The 18,078-nt window shown below is 32.0% G+C and overlaps 1 protein-coding gene across 1 annotated transcript; it reads left to right on the top strand.

Moving 5' to 3' along the window:
• Positions 1-344: 344 nt before the first annotated feature.
• On the top strand, positions 345-11,896 carry LOC134722404 (UPF0746 protein DDB_G0281095-like). The gene is made up of 3 exons (XM_063586023.1): positions 345-357; positions 10,653-10,892; positions 11,025-11,896. The coding sequence occupies exons 1-3, from the start codon at positions 345-347 to the stop codon at positions 11,894-11,896; spliced, it is 1,125 nt and encodes a 374-aa protein (XP_063442093.1).
• Positions 11,897-18,078: the final 6,182 nt, after the last annotated feature.

Below are 18,078 nucleotides of genomic sequence, written 5' to 3'. Positions count from 1 at the left end.
TGTCTACACAGACTAAAGTTGGACGAGGTGAATTAACCTTCTTTACTGAAGTTTCAATATTCAAATGCAAATTTTCAGAATTTTGACTATGTGTTGCTTCACATCCTAGACATATTTTATTTTCTTTTCCCATACATTTTATGTGATAAGATTGATCACAGAATTCACAAATTTGTTCATCAGTATTTAACAACTCTAAACATAAGGCACAAGACCTTGGAAATTCCTCCAATAAAAGAGATTGAGCAAAAGTTACTTTGGGTATTACTTGATCTTTATCTATATGTTTTACTGAAGTATCGGATTCTATTTCATTTCCTTCTAAAAAAGATTCTTCATTAATCATGTTGACCAAAGGTAAGTTGATACTATCACATACTTAAGTATGAGTGGGAGAATTCACAGATGATACTTGTTTATCATCTATGGAGTCTATATCACAAATTGAACATATATAATGGTTTGTATCAGAATTATTCTCTAAAATGTTAATCATTTCACTTTTTAGTTTTTCGCAATTATAGTGTATCCAATGTTCACCCCTATTACACCAGACACTTCTAGATAAGCAATTTCTAGTACATTTAGGGCATACTTTAGGGTCCTTAATGTCATTACTACCAGCGGCAGCATTTGTAACAGCTTTAGATTGACTAATCTTTGTATTATCCACTACAACTGACGGATTATGACCGTTATTAATTGATGATAATAAAAAATCACATTGCTCTTTAATTTTGGTGTTGAGATGTTTATAGTCTACATCATTACTCATATGCGATGCAATTTTAGAAAGTTCATCTATGAATGACATAAATTGTTTCCCATTCACTTCAATACGACATGTTGTATTAAAAATGTTCACCCTATACAACTGCTTTGACGGATTACTAACGTCGGCAAATGAAATTGACCTCTCTGATAATTTCTTTGATAAATCGAACCTTTCATGTACTGTTAGTTTTAAACTTTGGTTTGAGCTAAAATACTGGTCGAAGCATGTATTGAATTGCAAAAATGCAGCCGATTAAAAATGTATGATTAAATTCCCCCTTTTCAAAGTTGCTTGAATATCAATGTCTCTATTTGCAGCTTCCTTAATTTTATTCAAAGTTCTTTTCTCATTTAATACATAATTCTTAGTAGTTTGAATACTCTTGCTGGGTGTATATATTTTAGTTGGAACTAATTCTCTACTTGACCTTCTCGACATTTTGAATTTACTGTTGGTTGTATCTACTCAAAAACAGTGATTTGGAAAAAATGTTTAAATAAAACAATTGTCTTTCTTAAAACTGTTCACTATATATTAAAAGTGTTCTATGTTTAAAAGGTAAAAGGACTGTTAATTAAAAACTTCTTTAAAATTTCTTCATAAAACCAAGATGGCGACTATGAATCGGCTATTTCTTTGTCTCGTGTATCTCATTTTCTTTCGAGAAATGGCAGTAAATGTATTTTCACTTTGCTAAAACATCATTCAGGGTTCTCATTGGCAATACAGGAAATAAAAGTTCACATTAAAACACTATCAAGTCTGTAAAAATCTGTAAAATCTGTAAAACTGGCTCTCAATAAATTACACAACCACCACCTTCAACCACCACACGTTTGTTTTTTTAAACGTTTGTTTGTAGAATTAATGCATACCATCATACTTTGAACGACAATATCATTTTATTTATTAATACTAATTATTCTGTTAAGTCTGTTTTTTGTGATATACTTTTGACGTGACTCTGTACTTATGTCCCGTCGAACCAAACAATTATTTTATTTATTATTATTACTTTTACTGTTAAGTCTGTTTTTTGTTATATCTACTTTATGTGACTCTTCGTTTATGTATGCCGTCATACATTGAACGACAAAATTATTTAATGTCTACCTGTGCGATTTTCAAACGCGCAATTTTACACCAGAACTGAAAACCTCCCATCCTTTATGGATAGATTTTACTTAGATAAATAAAATCGTATAATATAAGCAAAATGAGGATGTTAAATTTGATGCATGCCTTTTTTTTGTGCTTTCTCGTAACATTTGTTGTTTTTATAATGATTAAGATGATAACACAATGTTGACTGCTTTACCCCTATTTTTAACATTTTTACTTTTTGTGTCTGCTTGTTTTGTTCACGTATCGTTGACAATATAATGGAATTTGATGCGACTGTCATACAAGTGAGAGGTTTAGCTAGCTATAAAACAAGGTTTAATCCACCATTTTCTACATAAGAAAATGCCTGTACTAAGTCAGGAATATGACAGTTGTTATCCATTCGTTTGATGTGTTTAAACTTTTGATTTTGCCATTTAATTTGGGACTTTCTTTTTTGAATTTTCCTCGGAGTTCAATATTTTTGTGTTTTTACTTTTTCTACTAAGATTTCATGGTCTTTTACCTATGTAATAATGCATTTGTTCTGGTAGGTAGAATTAATGGTATGTGAAATGTCCTATGGTAAATACTATACTCTTACTACGTGTGTATTATGTCGGAAATAAACTCAAGAAATAAGCTGACATAATATTTTTCAAGTACAATGTAGTGAATTTACTCCAAAATAATAACAGATAACAATACTGGAAAAAAAACTATACCATCGGAACCAAAACTAAAGTATACTTGTGAAATTATAAACTAATACAAGCGAAAATCTTGGTTCACTTACTTAGGGAAATGGAAACATACAGTTGAATCTTCAGGTAAATTTAATTTCAGATATTTTAGTCTATCAAACTTTACTAAACTATCTTATCCTCATAAATACTCATGAATACATGTGTTTTTGTTGAATATACTTGGTTTTCTACATCAAACTTTTAATTGCTTTAGCATTATTGCATGAAGCACTATTTGTAATTTTGGAGATTTTTCAGGTTAGAATGTACACAGTATTATTTAGTTAGACCTTATTATTATTAAGATTCGGACTCACTCACTGGTATTAAAGAGATAATCGTAACTGCATTTACGATTATCCCAATATGGCGACGGCAGATATAGGTAAAATCTTTACAGTCATTTTTCTCAAATGTAGCATGTTTTTGTCAATAGTTTCTCAGCTGTAAGGTTTTTCTATACCATTACGTCATATTTGAATCGTAACGGTCGGTGCACTGGAATTGGCTAAGCGCTTTGAAAATTGCCGTTGAAAAATTCGGGATGATAATCTATGGATTTTTTCTTGTTTGATAATCGTCATTCCTTTATTGGATAATAGTAACTGAAAATGATTAATGTGTCTTTCAGCATTTCAATGGTATTTTGTGTGTTAGAATGCAAACGTCCAGTTAAATGATGACATTAACGGAAAATAAAAATAAATGAAGAAACTTTCAGTTTAATATCGAAGACAAATTTACTTATAAATCTCAATTTTGGACGTTTGTCAACAAAACCGTGATTTTTTATCCCAGCCACTTTAAAAAAAGTGTGTTAGATCTTTACAAGTGAGTTTTTGTACAGTCAGTACATGCATTTACATTTAACATTTTTAAGCAAAGAAACATACTATTTTAAGAGGGACTAATAAGCTGTTGATTCCTGAAGGATTCAAAATAACCAAAAATATCATGTCCCTAAACGCCTTATTCAACATTCATTCTCAATGTTTGCAAGAGATACAAACATAAGGGTGTTACAAAAGATTTTAGGCTTTCATAACGGCAGTTTAAATGTTGGAAAAAAAGAGCACATCATATGGACCAGAGTGATACCGTATTTTTGTTAATGTCCACTACGAAACGGTTCAAATCTGTTTGAGTATCTAGTTTTAAAATTATGAAAAAAATACCAGTATACAGCTTAGTACGTGCGTTAATGAATATACTCATTCTTGTTACTATTGCAATTTAGGGATTGTGGGGGGAAAATTAAAACATGTGAAAATGTCCACTGACTACAAAACGGTCACATACGAAACAAGTATTGGTGATTTTGTATTTGTTCAATTATATTCGTGCAAAACAAATAACAAGGTTTAGTTTCATGTAAGTTTCAGTATGTTTTCAACATATAATATGATCAAACTGTCTATGGCGAATACTTAACCTCCTGCAATAAATGATTTAAATCAATATTTTCTACATTTACTATGTTTTTATTCAGGATAAATCAATGTTTTTTAACAGTCTTAACCACAAATCTGATGTAGGGTGACACATGCGTTTCGCCCGACAATTATTGCCATATATCATAACTTCCTCTAAAACTGCCTTATCGCTCATTCCCATATTTTGTGAGATTCCTAGTTTTTTAACATAGTTCGTGTTTTTCCCATTTCCAAATTCCTCGAAGCTTGTGGAACCTTCCAATTTTATGATATTATAGTATGGAGCTATTTTCATTAGAACTATTATTAATATATGCTTAAAAAGAAATGTCATAAGATGTTGAAACGTGATTAATCCATCACCATAATACAATCATGTGCTATCATATATACGTTTTTAGTGTCACTTACAATAAAACACTATCCAGTTACGATTATTTTCTAAATTTTCAATACCATAATTACGATTATCTTTTTTTCCGAGTTACGATTATCATCCCGAATTTTTCAACGGCAGTTACGATTATCTCTTTAATACCAGTGTCACTTGAGAAACTTGTGTAGACTTAAAAAACACGTATTTTTTAATAAAAACAAATTTTCATCGAAAAAAAAAACCAAGATTATCACAATTTCAAGGTGAAAATTGGAAAAGATACGTGCAAGGAAAAAATAAGCCGAGTATGGCAAGCTATAGGATATCTAAAAGTTTAAACATAGACATGGTAGACGCGCTCTGTTGGATGGATCATGTTTCAGCAATGTGAGAGGCGTCTTTTGTCCCGAAGGTGAAAAATGAAGATTCAAGCAACCTGATTTTTAAATAACCACAATAGTTTTGTGTGTAGATGTATTCCATTAATGTAATGTTACCTGAAACTACTTTAGTTTAGCATTTAAATAACTAAGTGCCATATATTGGAGGAATCGCATAGTTACTTAATTTGAATTGAAACAACACCGGATAATCAATCATAAGAGTAAAACGATTAAATGCCCAAGAAGGAAAAATGAAATTTCGACGAAAATAAGCTTGTCAAAAAAAGCGCGTCAGACGCATTCGATAAAAAACGTGTTTTTCCCTCATTTTTTAGCAGCGGTACTACCGGAAATAAATATCCAACATCAGCATACCTATGATTTTCAATTGTCACAATGACAGAAATCATCATTCAATTCCATACGTACTTGAATGCATAATGATTGTTATCACTTTTTCCAAGCGTTTTGCCTGTTTGGTTTTTTTTTTTTAATTTTAAGCCATGGCGTTGTCAATTTATATTTAATATATGAGTTTTACTGTCCTTCTGGTATCTTTCGTCCCTCTTTTATGAAAAGTTTTTCTTGCATTTGTTCAGTTTGGCAGACAACTGACATTTAAGACTCTAGTCAACTATAAATTGTTCTATTTATATTCGCTCTCATTTTCATGAGCGACATTTTAACAATTAAATGATAAATCATACAATTCACATTTAACTCGGATTGGGCAGTTTAAAACAAAATTTTATCATTTGCAAGTGTGTTATGCACTATTTGTAAGGTCCTATGAATTGCAGATAAGGTGATTGATGTATTTTTACATTATAAAACTGATAACCAGATAATATCAAACAAAACAATCGTTGGGTCACGAAGTGTTCACATGTCTAACAACGTAACAGGGTGAGGGAAGAAGGGAATTAGGGAAGTAATTTGTGCCAAATTGGGAAAAGCTACAAGTAAATGAGATATCAGACTGTAAATTTGTTATAAATTATGGGATTCCAATATTCGCGGAAGTCTTGGGTGAAGTTATTCCACGAGAAATCATAGATATAAAGACTATTATATTTTTGAGTTGTAACAAAATCAGTAAACGAGGTCTGTGTCGTCAAATGTCCAGCACTTCGGTTTTATGAAGGTAAGTAAAATTATGATATTTTATGATCTTTCATTAGAAAATGATATGAGGTTAATAGACAGAAGCTAACATTTTCCCGAGATTTTATTTTGTTATCGTTTCTGTTATCAAGCTATCGTTACTTCGCCTATATTTTTGCAAAAATTCTTCGGTTGTTTTAAATTTTTCAAATTCAAATGATTGCATAACTTAAATATGATCCGTAAAATGTGCTGAGTTTCAAATATCTTTTTGATGTTTATTCTATATATAGTCCTGTCCCTGGAAAACTTTTATGGTGGCATTTTTTCAAATATAATCTATAAATGCTATTTCTATTTCATTTGAGTACTAGAATCATAAATTAAATGACTGGCTGCTGCTTGATATGTATTTATTATAGACTCTGCTCAAAAGTTTAGACGAGGAGGGCTCAAGATGACCGCCCTTCTGGTATCTTTCGTCCCTTTTTTATACCAGTACAAACAGGAATTGACGTTCGTTACTCAAATCGATGTCCGAATTTGATATCACAATAAAATAACTTCCAATTCGACGTCCAATGTGTTGGCTTCTGTAATCGACGTCAATTTTATTGATTTGCCGCAACGACTCCATAACGCTAGTAAATAACGTCGTTGATGTTTTTAACAATGCACCATGACAGTGTTACATAATGAAGGCTATGTTTTGGAGAGAAGAAAGTAATAAGAGATTCAAACGCCGATACATTTCGGCCGATATGTAATTAGTGATATTCTTTTATGGAAATGTCGTTTTACATTGTTTTGGTTGATTCTTTGGAAAGATATGTAATTAACTTTGTTGTTCCCTCTGATACGTTATTAAGTCATTTTTATTCGAAATGTATAAGAACGATTAGGTTCTTAAACCAGCAAAAATTAAAATCACTGATCACAAAAATACTGAACTCCGAGGAAAATTCAAAACGGAAAGTCCCTAATCAAATGCAAAGTCGAAATCTCAAACACATCAAACGAATGGACAATAACTGCTTTAGTCCTGACTTTGTCCAGAAATTTTCTCAGGTGAAAAATGGGGGTTAAACCTTATTTTAAAGGTAGCTTAACCTCTCGCTTGTATTACAGTCGTATCTGATTCTATTATATTCCCAACGATGTGTGAACAAAACAAAACTACATAACAGGTTAAAAGTCAACTTTGTGTTATTATCTTAATCCCTATAAAACAATCAAATATGTAAACAAACATTTATCATGGCCCAATTGCGGGATAAATAAGTACAGATCCACGTCATATGTAACAATGTAACAAAAAGGCAAATAGACTCAGCGTTTTGACAAACGATAGAAATGATATGAATGAAGATCAATTTAATCGTAATTATGCTGCGTCGGATATAAATCAACCTTCTGCAAATGAATATTAATAGATCTGTTACCTGTTCCTTTATATCTTTAGCTGTTTGTAAATTGCATTCAAACCAGACTAAAATTCAACTTTTATTTCGAATTTCAATATTTTAAAATCAATCAAAATGTTTCTATTCTATTTGCACGATGCAATGTAATAATAAACAAATCTTTCAATTGTTCAAATAGATGGATCTGCATGTTTCATATCTCTATCAAAAATTGAAACTATTTTCCGGTCCTTTGGAACAATTAATTCTAGTTTTAAAATATAAAAAAAAAGTTTGGGGTCTTTAGTAAGTTTTCAGGTGTTTAAATTATAAGACATACATAATTATGCCCCGGACCATATGAGTATTTGGACCATATGCGTATGGTCATGAACATGGTCGGGGTAATTTAAACTTTTACAGTTTATTTTTAATACTTCTAAACTCTTCATGTGGTATGACCATTTATTAAAAAGACGATACCATATGGGTAATGTTATTATAATATTATAATAAAAAGATTAGCTAAATAAAAATATTAGTTTCAAATAGTTAATTTTACTTACTCATCAAAACTATATTAAACACATTTTTAAACAGATGTTCATTACTGATTGTCATTATCAATTTGTTATTACGAGAGAATGGCAATTAATATGTCGACTTTAAGTAATAAATTCCAAAAATGACTTAATGAACTGCGACACAGCTGAGAAGTCACTGGAAAGTACCATAGTTTATTTCATTTGTTTTGTGAATATGGTGTGTTGCAGTCATATTGTAGTACGATATTTGAAATCTAGAGCTTCTTAAAAACATATCGGAATGTCCTAGACCTCGGTATCACTGTACGCAGCTACAAAAAGGCTAGCTTTTCACTCGCATACAAAAGGTGTTTTGAATAAAAAGGATCGTGCACAACCAAAACTTGTAAATGCAAAAAAGCTATGATACCGTGTGGAAGTAAATGTCACCCAAGCGTAAATGCAAGAATGTTATTAGCGATGAAAACTAACTATGACATCAATATTTAATTTTAACGTCACGGTAGTATTCGAATGACATAAAAATAAAACATCGAGTGTATTACCATCATTGTTTTTTTAGATACAGTTTTTTTTATTTTTGAAACTTTCATAATGTAATTTAAAACAAAATACTTATATGGTCCAAATACTCATATGGTCCGGCCCGTTAATAACCAAACGAGTATTATACTCATATGGTCCGACCATACGCGTACGGTCGGTCCATACGCATATGGTCGGACCATATGAGTATACGCATATGGTCATGACCATACGCGTATGGTTCAAATACTCATATGGTCCGGAACAAATACATTGTTTGACAAATTCTAAAGCGTCGCTTCTGTTATTGCATGTCATTCAAATAATTTTTGTTTAATTAAAAATGGATAGCTATGTCTTTTTTCGATTAAATTCAATACTGCATAAAGAATAATTGAGAGTTGTACATGTGCTGACCTAATGTTCAATATTTTTTTTCAATGAAAAGACGTATATAGTTTTTTTCTATCTTGTTTCAAGAATGATGCATTGAATAACGCATAAATAAGTCATGTAAAAAAAGAGTGACCAAAGATACCAGAGAGACAGTCAAATTCATAAATTGAAAATAAACTGACAACGTCTGGCTTAAAATAAAGGAAGAAAAACAGCCAAACACTTAAACAATAGAACACATAACACAACATAGAAAACAAGAGAATAAGCAAATCAAACCCAACCAAAAACAAGGGGTGATCTCAGGTGCTCTGGATGGTTAAGCAGATCCTGCTCCACATGTGGCACCTGTCGTGTTGCTTATGTTATAACAAATCCGGTAAAGTCTTATTCGGTAGGTCACATTCATGAAAGGGAAGGGGATTGTAGTTACGACGTATGGAACATATCCGATATCATCAGTGAAACCGTTATTGCATAACGGTAAGCCAACTCGTGATTGCGTTCGTACAATATACTTACGGGTAATTTCAACTTCACCATTTGGAACTCTGGGTTTAATTTCTTGTGAGCAGCAATCCCCTATAAAGAAAATCATGATAGGAAATGCAAGCACGGGAATATCGTATCAATAAGGAGATATATCCTCCGTATGCAGGCGCTGCTGGAATGTTGCTAAACAAAAATGGAAAGTTCACAATTCGGAAGCTAAAATCATCTCTTTTGTCGTTAAAATTTTGTTTTCAACCGAACCTCATTGTCACTTTCTAGATGAAAGTCAAGATATGAGGCAGACATGAGTGTATCTGTAGTATCCTTTATCTAAGGATATTATTAACTTATCGTCTTTTTCTTAAGAAGTTCCCGTATGAAGACAGCCTTATTAAAGAAACAAGTCGGCAAGTAGAGTGGCACAATTTGTGCCCATTGGTATTCCGACAGTCTGTTGAAAAACGCGTCCTCCAAACGTAACAAATATGCTGTCAAGTAAAAAATCTAGCAACTCGATAATGTAAGTTTTACAGAATTTTTAGTTTGAATCAGAGTGATTCTCTACAAAGTAGGATTTATCTCTCCCCAAGACAAGATACTTCGACTTTCGCCATTCCTTTTAATAAAACAAAGTACAAATATAATACCAGTTCTTTCAATTTGTCTTTTAGTTTGGAATGAGGAACCCTTGAGTAAAGTAAAATGTATTGCAACTATTCTGTTTATTTGGGTCGCAATGGTTGGCAGAATATAATATTTGTTTGGTTTTTCGGTTGTTTGGTTTGTAAAGTGTAGACATAAATAACGTTTTGTTCGCTTGCCTTGTCTCTCTCTCTCTCTCTCTCTCTCTCTCTCTCTCTCTCTCTCTCTCTTTGTGATTACCTTTGAAGCCTGTTCGGTAAAAAAAATTCAAAGCCAAAATAATAAAACATTATTAACTGAAGAATTTCGGTAAACTTAAAGAATTAAAAGTGAATATTTCAATTCTTTTTGAAACTTGAATTCAGATCAAATCTGATTTCTGCATAAGTGAAATGATACATTTTGAACATATTTTATATAAAAAAAAAACAAGTAGTAGTAGCATTCAGCAATTTCAAAGTTATATAGCTTACACAACAATAATTGAGATTTATTCCCTGAAATTGTTTTAATCCATTGTTAACCAATTTGGTGAAGAGAAGAGTCTTATCTTTTTATAGTTGATTTGATTTTATATGCGTTTAAACGTGTTTTTAACTTGGTATGTACGAATTTGTGTATATCTTTTAACATGTAAAGCGCCTAAAGCAATTTTAATGTTATATAATGTGCTATAACATGCGTTATAATATTAATAATAATAAAAATTTGAAACTTTTTTTTGACAGTTTTCTATCAACTCATGATGTTTCGTGTGACTAAAGAAGACAGAGCAGCCGGGATGAGTATCCTTCAGAGAGAAAGAGAGAAAAAACGGCAAAGAATAACGAATAAACAAGAATCTAGATTAAATAAATTAAGAAAAAATAATGAGCGTATTGATAGCGAAGACAGTGATGACAAAATAAAATATAAACACACCATGAGACGTAAGCGTAGAAGGGCGTTGGTAGTTAGTGATAGTGAAAGTGAAAATGATATATCAAAAACCAAAAGAAACAAAAGAAACAAAGATCAAAATAATAAATATGGTAGTGGTAAATATAGTACTAGAGGTAGTAAAAAAGAAGAAGAAGAAGAAGAAGAAGAAAAAGAAGAAGAAAAAGAAGAAGAACAAGAACAAGAACAAGAAGAACAAGAAGAACAAGAACAAGAACAAGAACAAGAAGGAGAAGAAGAACAAGAAGAAGAAGAACAAGAACAAGAACAAGAACAAGAGCAAGAACGAGAAGAACGAGAAGAACAAGAAGAACAAGAACAAGAACAACAACAACAAGAACAACAAGAACAACATGTAAAAGAAAAAGATTTTCCAGTGGAGATGTCAATTTTTAAATTAAATGTACATAAGATTAATGGGCTTTCACATATTAAGTCAGAGAAACAGTTACTGAAGAAACTTGTCAAAGCAGTAACTAAAATGGGATGTGTCGACCACAAACCAGTGATTTACAATAAGTGTAAACCTTTTTTAAGAACTTATTTCTACTACAAAACAGAGAGTGCGAAAAATTATACAGCATTTTCAATCAATAGAGATTGCAAGTTGAAAGACAGTTTAGCGTTTTTGCCTGGTTCTCGGAACCCCGGAAATATTCTTACTTATTATAGGTTAAAGATGGAAAACAATGCACTTCCAGAAGTGTATTTTCTTTGCAATGGCTATGGATATCATGCAATTCTGCATTTATGTGACACTACATTTAGGGCAAAAATAGCAAAAAAATACATAGATGGCAAAAGAATTAAAGAAATCGAGACTACTAACATAGCAGGACCTGATGTTACTACAAAAATTACATATAAAAGTAATTTCAACATCGATTGTCATTCTGAGTCATTTCTAGAAAAAGTTGTGAATTCTCTTGCAGGATATTTAAAGACAGACACAGATCTTTATAAAGTAATTCAGTCAAAAGATGGCCAAGATGTATTGATGAAAATAGGACTGAATTATGTCAGAGTGTGTTAACGAATGACAGTCGTTACATATGCGAAAATCCTTGAATTGTTTTCTAGACAAACAGCGCTAGACAGTAGTGAGAACAATGCATATGCTTTAGAAGCTTTAGACTATGTGCAACGTGTATCCAATCAAACAGAAACTGGGGAATTAAACGAACGGTTCGATAGGGAAATTGTAAATATGATAGCAGACAAAACCCTATCAGATAGACATTATCTAAGTCATCGATTTGCAAGAGACTGGGAAATAGCCTCAAAGGTCACTTTAAATGAACAATTTTTTGATAGTTCTGTTAAGGATGACCCAGAAGACTGTGAAAAAATGAATGAAATAGAAACATGGAACAGTGCACCGACTCTTCAGATGGTAATACAGGCTCTTTATCGACACTTTCCACATATTAATAAATTAATGGAAGCGTTGCGTCTTAAAAGAATAAAGCTTGAATTCTTCAATCAAAATTGGCAGAAACAGAAACATAATTTGCAAGATTTTGTACATGGTTACATGGCTAATAAAAATGTAAAATATTATAAAATTTCTCAAAAATGGTTTTTCCTATCAGGAAAGTATAGTCAAATTATAGACAAAATCTTTCAAAGATTCTTAAAATGCAATCCCCTAATGGAATTTAATTTCGAAAATCAGTACACAGGATCAGACATTCTGATGTTTCCATGGTGTTTGTCAAATGAAATTGCCCACTTTGAACTAACTGATTTGACAACTGTATTTGCCATAGATGAAGAAAGCGCCGAACGAATTGCCGACATTCTTTGTTGTTCTTTGGCAGCTGTTGACAAGAATAGTTTTCAACTGACTCGAGGCAGTTGTCGTTTGTCCTGTTTATCACCTTTTCATGAAAAACTAAGCAGACAGTTATTAAAAACACGTTCAGGAAAAAGAAAAAGAAAAACATTGTCTACACCGGACGATGATGAGTCTACTACAGTTTCCAGAATTCTTTTTCAGCTGTATAACAAAGAAGAGATACCTGGAAATTTAAAAGACATTCTAACAGAAAAAATCATTTGTTGTGAACGAGAGGATGAACAGGAAGGAACTTTCAATATCATGAATCCAGTCCTCACAAAGAAAATGCTCGGTAAGATTAAAAGAATAGAATTGAACTTATCAGAAAGAAAATTAGTGAATTTCTTAATAAGTAAGTGCCCATTGAGAGAGGAGGAATACAATGACCTTTACCTTCAAGGCGAACAGTTTTCTAAACTTGGCTTGACATATTTACCTGGAGATAGAATATTATGTAACAATACAAAATTATTTGACGTTTTAGCTTTTGATGGAAATAATTCACAGACTTTTCTGTTTCATATCAAAAAAGATCTTGACTATCAAACTAGGGAGGCATGTTCACAGATACGAAATGCAGCTGAACTATTATGGCATGATTTTATAAGAGGCCAAGATAATAGCGTGCAGTTGTTTTGGGATAAAGCATCTACTTCATCAACTAGCGACAACCCATCTTTGATATTTTTAAAAGAAAAAATGGAAAAACTTGGCAAAGATAAATATATACAAATGTTTTCTGAAGATATGAAAATCACTTTTGTATTTGCATTCATGACACTGAGAGGAAAAACAAAGAAAGAAATGATTGTCAGAAAAGTGGTGACTAAAAAAGATTGCGAAGATAATGATTTTCCTGTTCGCGTTCTTCGATATTTAAAGAAAAAAAATATATTGGAAACTAATGGTTGTATTTCTGAACATTTCACTAGAATGACACCAAAAGAGTTTCAAAATTTAGCCATGCACATACCAAAGGTTGACGAAGAAAAAGCCCGACAGCTTTACAGTTTTTTGTTAGAATATGAATACAACTTATCAACAAATACAAAACTAGAGCTACTAACCCTCGATTCTCACTTTTCACGATATCAGATTGGAGGAACAAGGCATTTTGATCTTAAGATAATGCAACTACCTTCAAAGTAGAAAAAACAGTCAGAGACTGCATGTTATATTAGTTTTGATAGATCGACTTACTTTTCCTGAAATTTTCCTTTACATGTAAAATTTGTAATACATTTGTTATACCCATTTTGTTTTTTTTTAGTTTTAAAAGGGAAAACTCAAATGTTTTACTGAAATTTAACATGCACACAGGCAGATTTTTTACCTTTCCCAAAAATAATTATGTCCAATATCATAATTTTGGTCTGGAATAGATTTCCACCATGGATACTGAATAATGCGTGTAACGGTGGCATTTGTTGTTTCATTTATTGCTCCAAACGGATACAAAATTCGTTTACAGTAGATTTTGATCACTCAAGTTTGAAAAACATTGAATATACAAATACAATTTCAAATTTTAGTTCTACACCCGTTAAACGTTGTCTACCAATTATTTTTGTTTCAATTAAAACCAAATTTTATAACAAATGCAGCTGATGTGAAACGAATCCAACACATCCGTGCATATGACAAGCATAAAATGCATTTTTTTCTATATTATGATTTCGGTTACTAGAATAAAATTTAGAATGGAAATGGGAAATGTGTCAAAGAGACAACAACCCGACCATAGAAAAAACAAAAGCAGAAGGTCAACAACAGGTCTTTAATGTAGCGAGAAATTCCCGCACCCGGAGGCGTCCATCAGCTGGCCCCCAAACAAATATATACTAGTTCAGTGATAATGAACACCATACTAATTTCTAAATTGTACACAAGAAACTAAAATTAAAATAATACAAGACTAACAAAGGCCAGAGGCTCCTGGCTCGGGGTTAAACATGTTTATTAGATCTCAACCCTCCCCCTATACATCTAGCCAATGTAGAAAAGATAACGCATAACAATACGCACATTAAAAAAATCAGTTCAAGAGAAGTCCAAGTCTGATGTTAGAAGATGTAACTAAAGAAAATAAACAAAATGACAATAATACATAAATAACAACAGACTACTAGCAGTTACCTGACATGCCAGCTCCAGACTTCAATTAAACTGATTGAAGGATTATGATTTCATCATATGAATATCAGGCACAATCCTTCCCGTTAGTTAGCTATATATAGAAGCCTATATCAAAAATGGAGTTTGCAGTCATCATGTGAAAGTTAGAAATTAAAATATTATGTTGTGGACATACGTGTTTGAATTTAATAAAAATTATTACAGACACTTGCAATTTCTGGAGATTTGTGTTACATAATTTAACGCTCAATTCAAATAGCAAGGCGAAAACTCTAATAAACAAGTATCCTTTAGTGTCCACTAAGACTTCCAAAATCTATAAGCCTGGTGAACATTTTAACTATAATATATACAATTGAGAATAAAAATGGGTAATATGTCAAATAGAGACCACCCACACAAAGTCCAGACAACAGCCAAAGGTCACTGTCTAATGGGTCTTCAACGCAGCGAGAAAATCTCGCATCCAGAGTTGGTCCTAAGCTGGCCCCTAAATAAAATTATGTACTAGTTCAGTGAAAATGAACGCTACAAAACATATAACTGAACTTAAATTTAAAAACATACAAGACTAACAAAGGCCAGAAAATTTTGACTTTGGATAGTCGCCAAAATCCGGCGGGGTTAAATAACGTTCCTCTAGCCAATGTAGAATAAAGAAACATATAGCAATGATCACTGTAAAACTCAGTTCAAAAGAAGTCCTTGACCTATGTCAGAATAGGTAACAAACGAAAATAAACAAAATGACAATGATACAATAAATTAATAAAGGATGTTAGCTCTAGACCTCAATTAGAGCTCAATTTATGTCTCTGTTGTGTCGTAGTTCTCTTATATTTGATACGTATCCCTCAGTTTTAGTTTGCAACCCTGATTTGTTTTTCGATATCGACTTATGAATTTTGAACAGCGGTATACTACTTTTGCCTTTATTTAAACTGATTGTAAGATTATGAATGAAAATCAAGTACAATCCCTCCTGTTAGGTGTTTATTATTATACCATCATAGAACATAACCCTCTGGTTTTAGAATAAATGCGTTTATTTCCGATGCAAAACCCTATTTAAAGTCATCAATAGTGTATCCTTGTTCAAATGTTCAAAACTCATAAATCGATTGAGAGAAAAATAAGTCAGGGTTACAAACTCAATACGCAATCCTTAATGACCTGACAACTGTATCGTAACGTTATATCCCTTCTGAATATGTTGGTAGGTTTTGAAGGTGAAAGCCGACATATTTGTACTTTGTTAAGAATATTCCATTAAATGTTTTTTTCTGAAAATTTAACATAGAGATTAATATGTTGTATTCTAAGCTTTGCCCACGTAAATCTTATGGTTTACTTGATGCAAATTGAGCAAATGATTGTAGCGGTTGCCATACTATTTTTTGAATTACAACTTCATCCTGACAATACCTGACTTCTGTACAATCCAGGTATCCTAACTTTAGATAAAGGCACACATGCACAAGAGTGGAGGGGTTATACCAGGTTAATGTGCTTACAATCTATCCCCACTTGTGTAACTAGATGTACTATCTATAAAGTAAACCTACACGTTTTAGATACTACCAGACTATTCATAAATCGAAGAAAGAAAGAAAAAACGACAAGAAGTTGGAATGTAGGTTCAAAATGTAAGGGAAGTGAAAGGTTAGAAGTTCATGGGTTTGGTTCCATGCTATATTTAAATTTATCAAGCGTCTTTATGATTGCCATTATGTACGATAAACTAGAAATCACATTTCTTCCGAATGTACTTAATCATTTTTCAAATTTAAGCAGTGCTGAATATCAAATATAAAATTCATATTTGTCGTATGATTCGTGCAATTTAGCATTATATTTTTTTCAACCACTTGCTCAACATAGGAACAGAAGTGACGACGCCTCTTAACGCACGAATGATGTTATTAATTTTAAAAAAAACCATCCGCTAGTGTATTGTTTATATTCTAGTTCTTTTTTACAAAGCATTATTTGCTCGTTCATAAAACAAACAAAAATTGTATCTACCATTTTTCATTTTATGAAACAAAGTTGAAATTACTCGTTTAATTTGTTTAAACGTAAGTAGTAAGAAACGTGCGTCATTAAAGGTTATTAAGTCAAGTATTTGGAAGTTTATTCGCTCTATACTTTAACTCTTAAAAACATTTTTATTGTTTGCATTTGTCTTTCATCTTTATCAATGTTAACCTTTGGTAAAGGAGGTTTCGCCACAGCTAATGGGTAGGGGCAGTCACTGCTTACCTTTATGGATCGCTTGCGAATATCTCACATTTGTTTGATTTTGGTTTAAACATTTAATTCAGTGTTTTGTGTTTTTGTCATTCATAGTCGGTTCCGACATGTATGACATGTATCGCGCTGATTTGACTAGAGATTTAAAATGTTGTTATTTTCTAAATCACAGTGTTTATAGGACTTTACATATAAGTTTTATATGTATATTGGGGTTTTTTTTATTGTTAAACCACATGTGTCAGATGGATTTTCTTGTGACAAAGCCTTACTTTTACTTTTAGTGAGGCAAATTATTTGAGGCATCGTAGTCGACACCTCAATGCGGTTCAAAGATCGCGGTGCAAATATAAAGACGTTAAGTGAAAATTATTCATACAGTTAAAATTGAAAATGGAAAGTGGATAATGTGAAACAGACAACAACCCGACCAAAGAGCAGATAACAGCCGAAGTGCCCAGCACCCGGAGGTGGGCCTCAGTATATTCAAGACATTAACAAATTAACAATAATCCAATAGATATTTTCTGTAGAGTAGTTTGACCAGAAGAAGAGCACGAACTTTAACTCTAACTGAAATGTTATTCAGTTTAGTGAATGTCTACTTTTTTTGTTTAAATGCTTTTTGATCGAGTTAATCCATTTCAATTATTTTTTAATGTAGAAATGTTACAGTAATGTTTCATTTAGGGATAAATGTTGGTGCTAGTTACAATGCGTAAACCCGCTGGTTTATTGTGCACCTGTCCAAAGGCAGGAACTTGTTGTTCAGTGGTTGTAATATGTTGGCGTGGTTCAAAGTCGTTCTCCTTTTTCTATATAGCTTAAACCGTTGGGTTTTCCGATTTAAATTGGTTTACATAAGTAATTTTGATACCCGTTATAGATTGCTGTTTGGTGTAACCCATATATCAGTGTCCTAAATGCCTATTATTGTTAACTTTTTATACATTATTTATTGGATTGAGAGTTGTCTCATTGACACT

This window comes from Mytilus trossulus, chromosome 6, assembly GCF_036588685.1.
Source record: "Mytilus trossulus isolate FHL-02 chromosome 6, PNRI_Mtr1.1.1.hap1, whole genome shotgun sequence".
Lineage (NCBI taxonomy): Eukaryota > Metazoa > Mollusca > Bivalvia > Mytilida > Mytilidae > Mytilus > Mytilus trossulus.
The sequence above is the reverse complement of the archived record's forward strand: the minus strand, read 5'-3'. Positions and strand labels throughout refer to the sequence as shown.

What these genes read in the sequence shown, in the direction of transcription:
- LOC134722404 (XM_063586023.1), top strand. An exon ending in GGTAGTTAGTGATAGTGAAA is followed by an intron (nt 10,893 to 11,024) that starts GTGAAAATGATA and finishes AAAAAGAAGAAG; the next exon opens with AAAAAGAAGAAGAACAAGAA.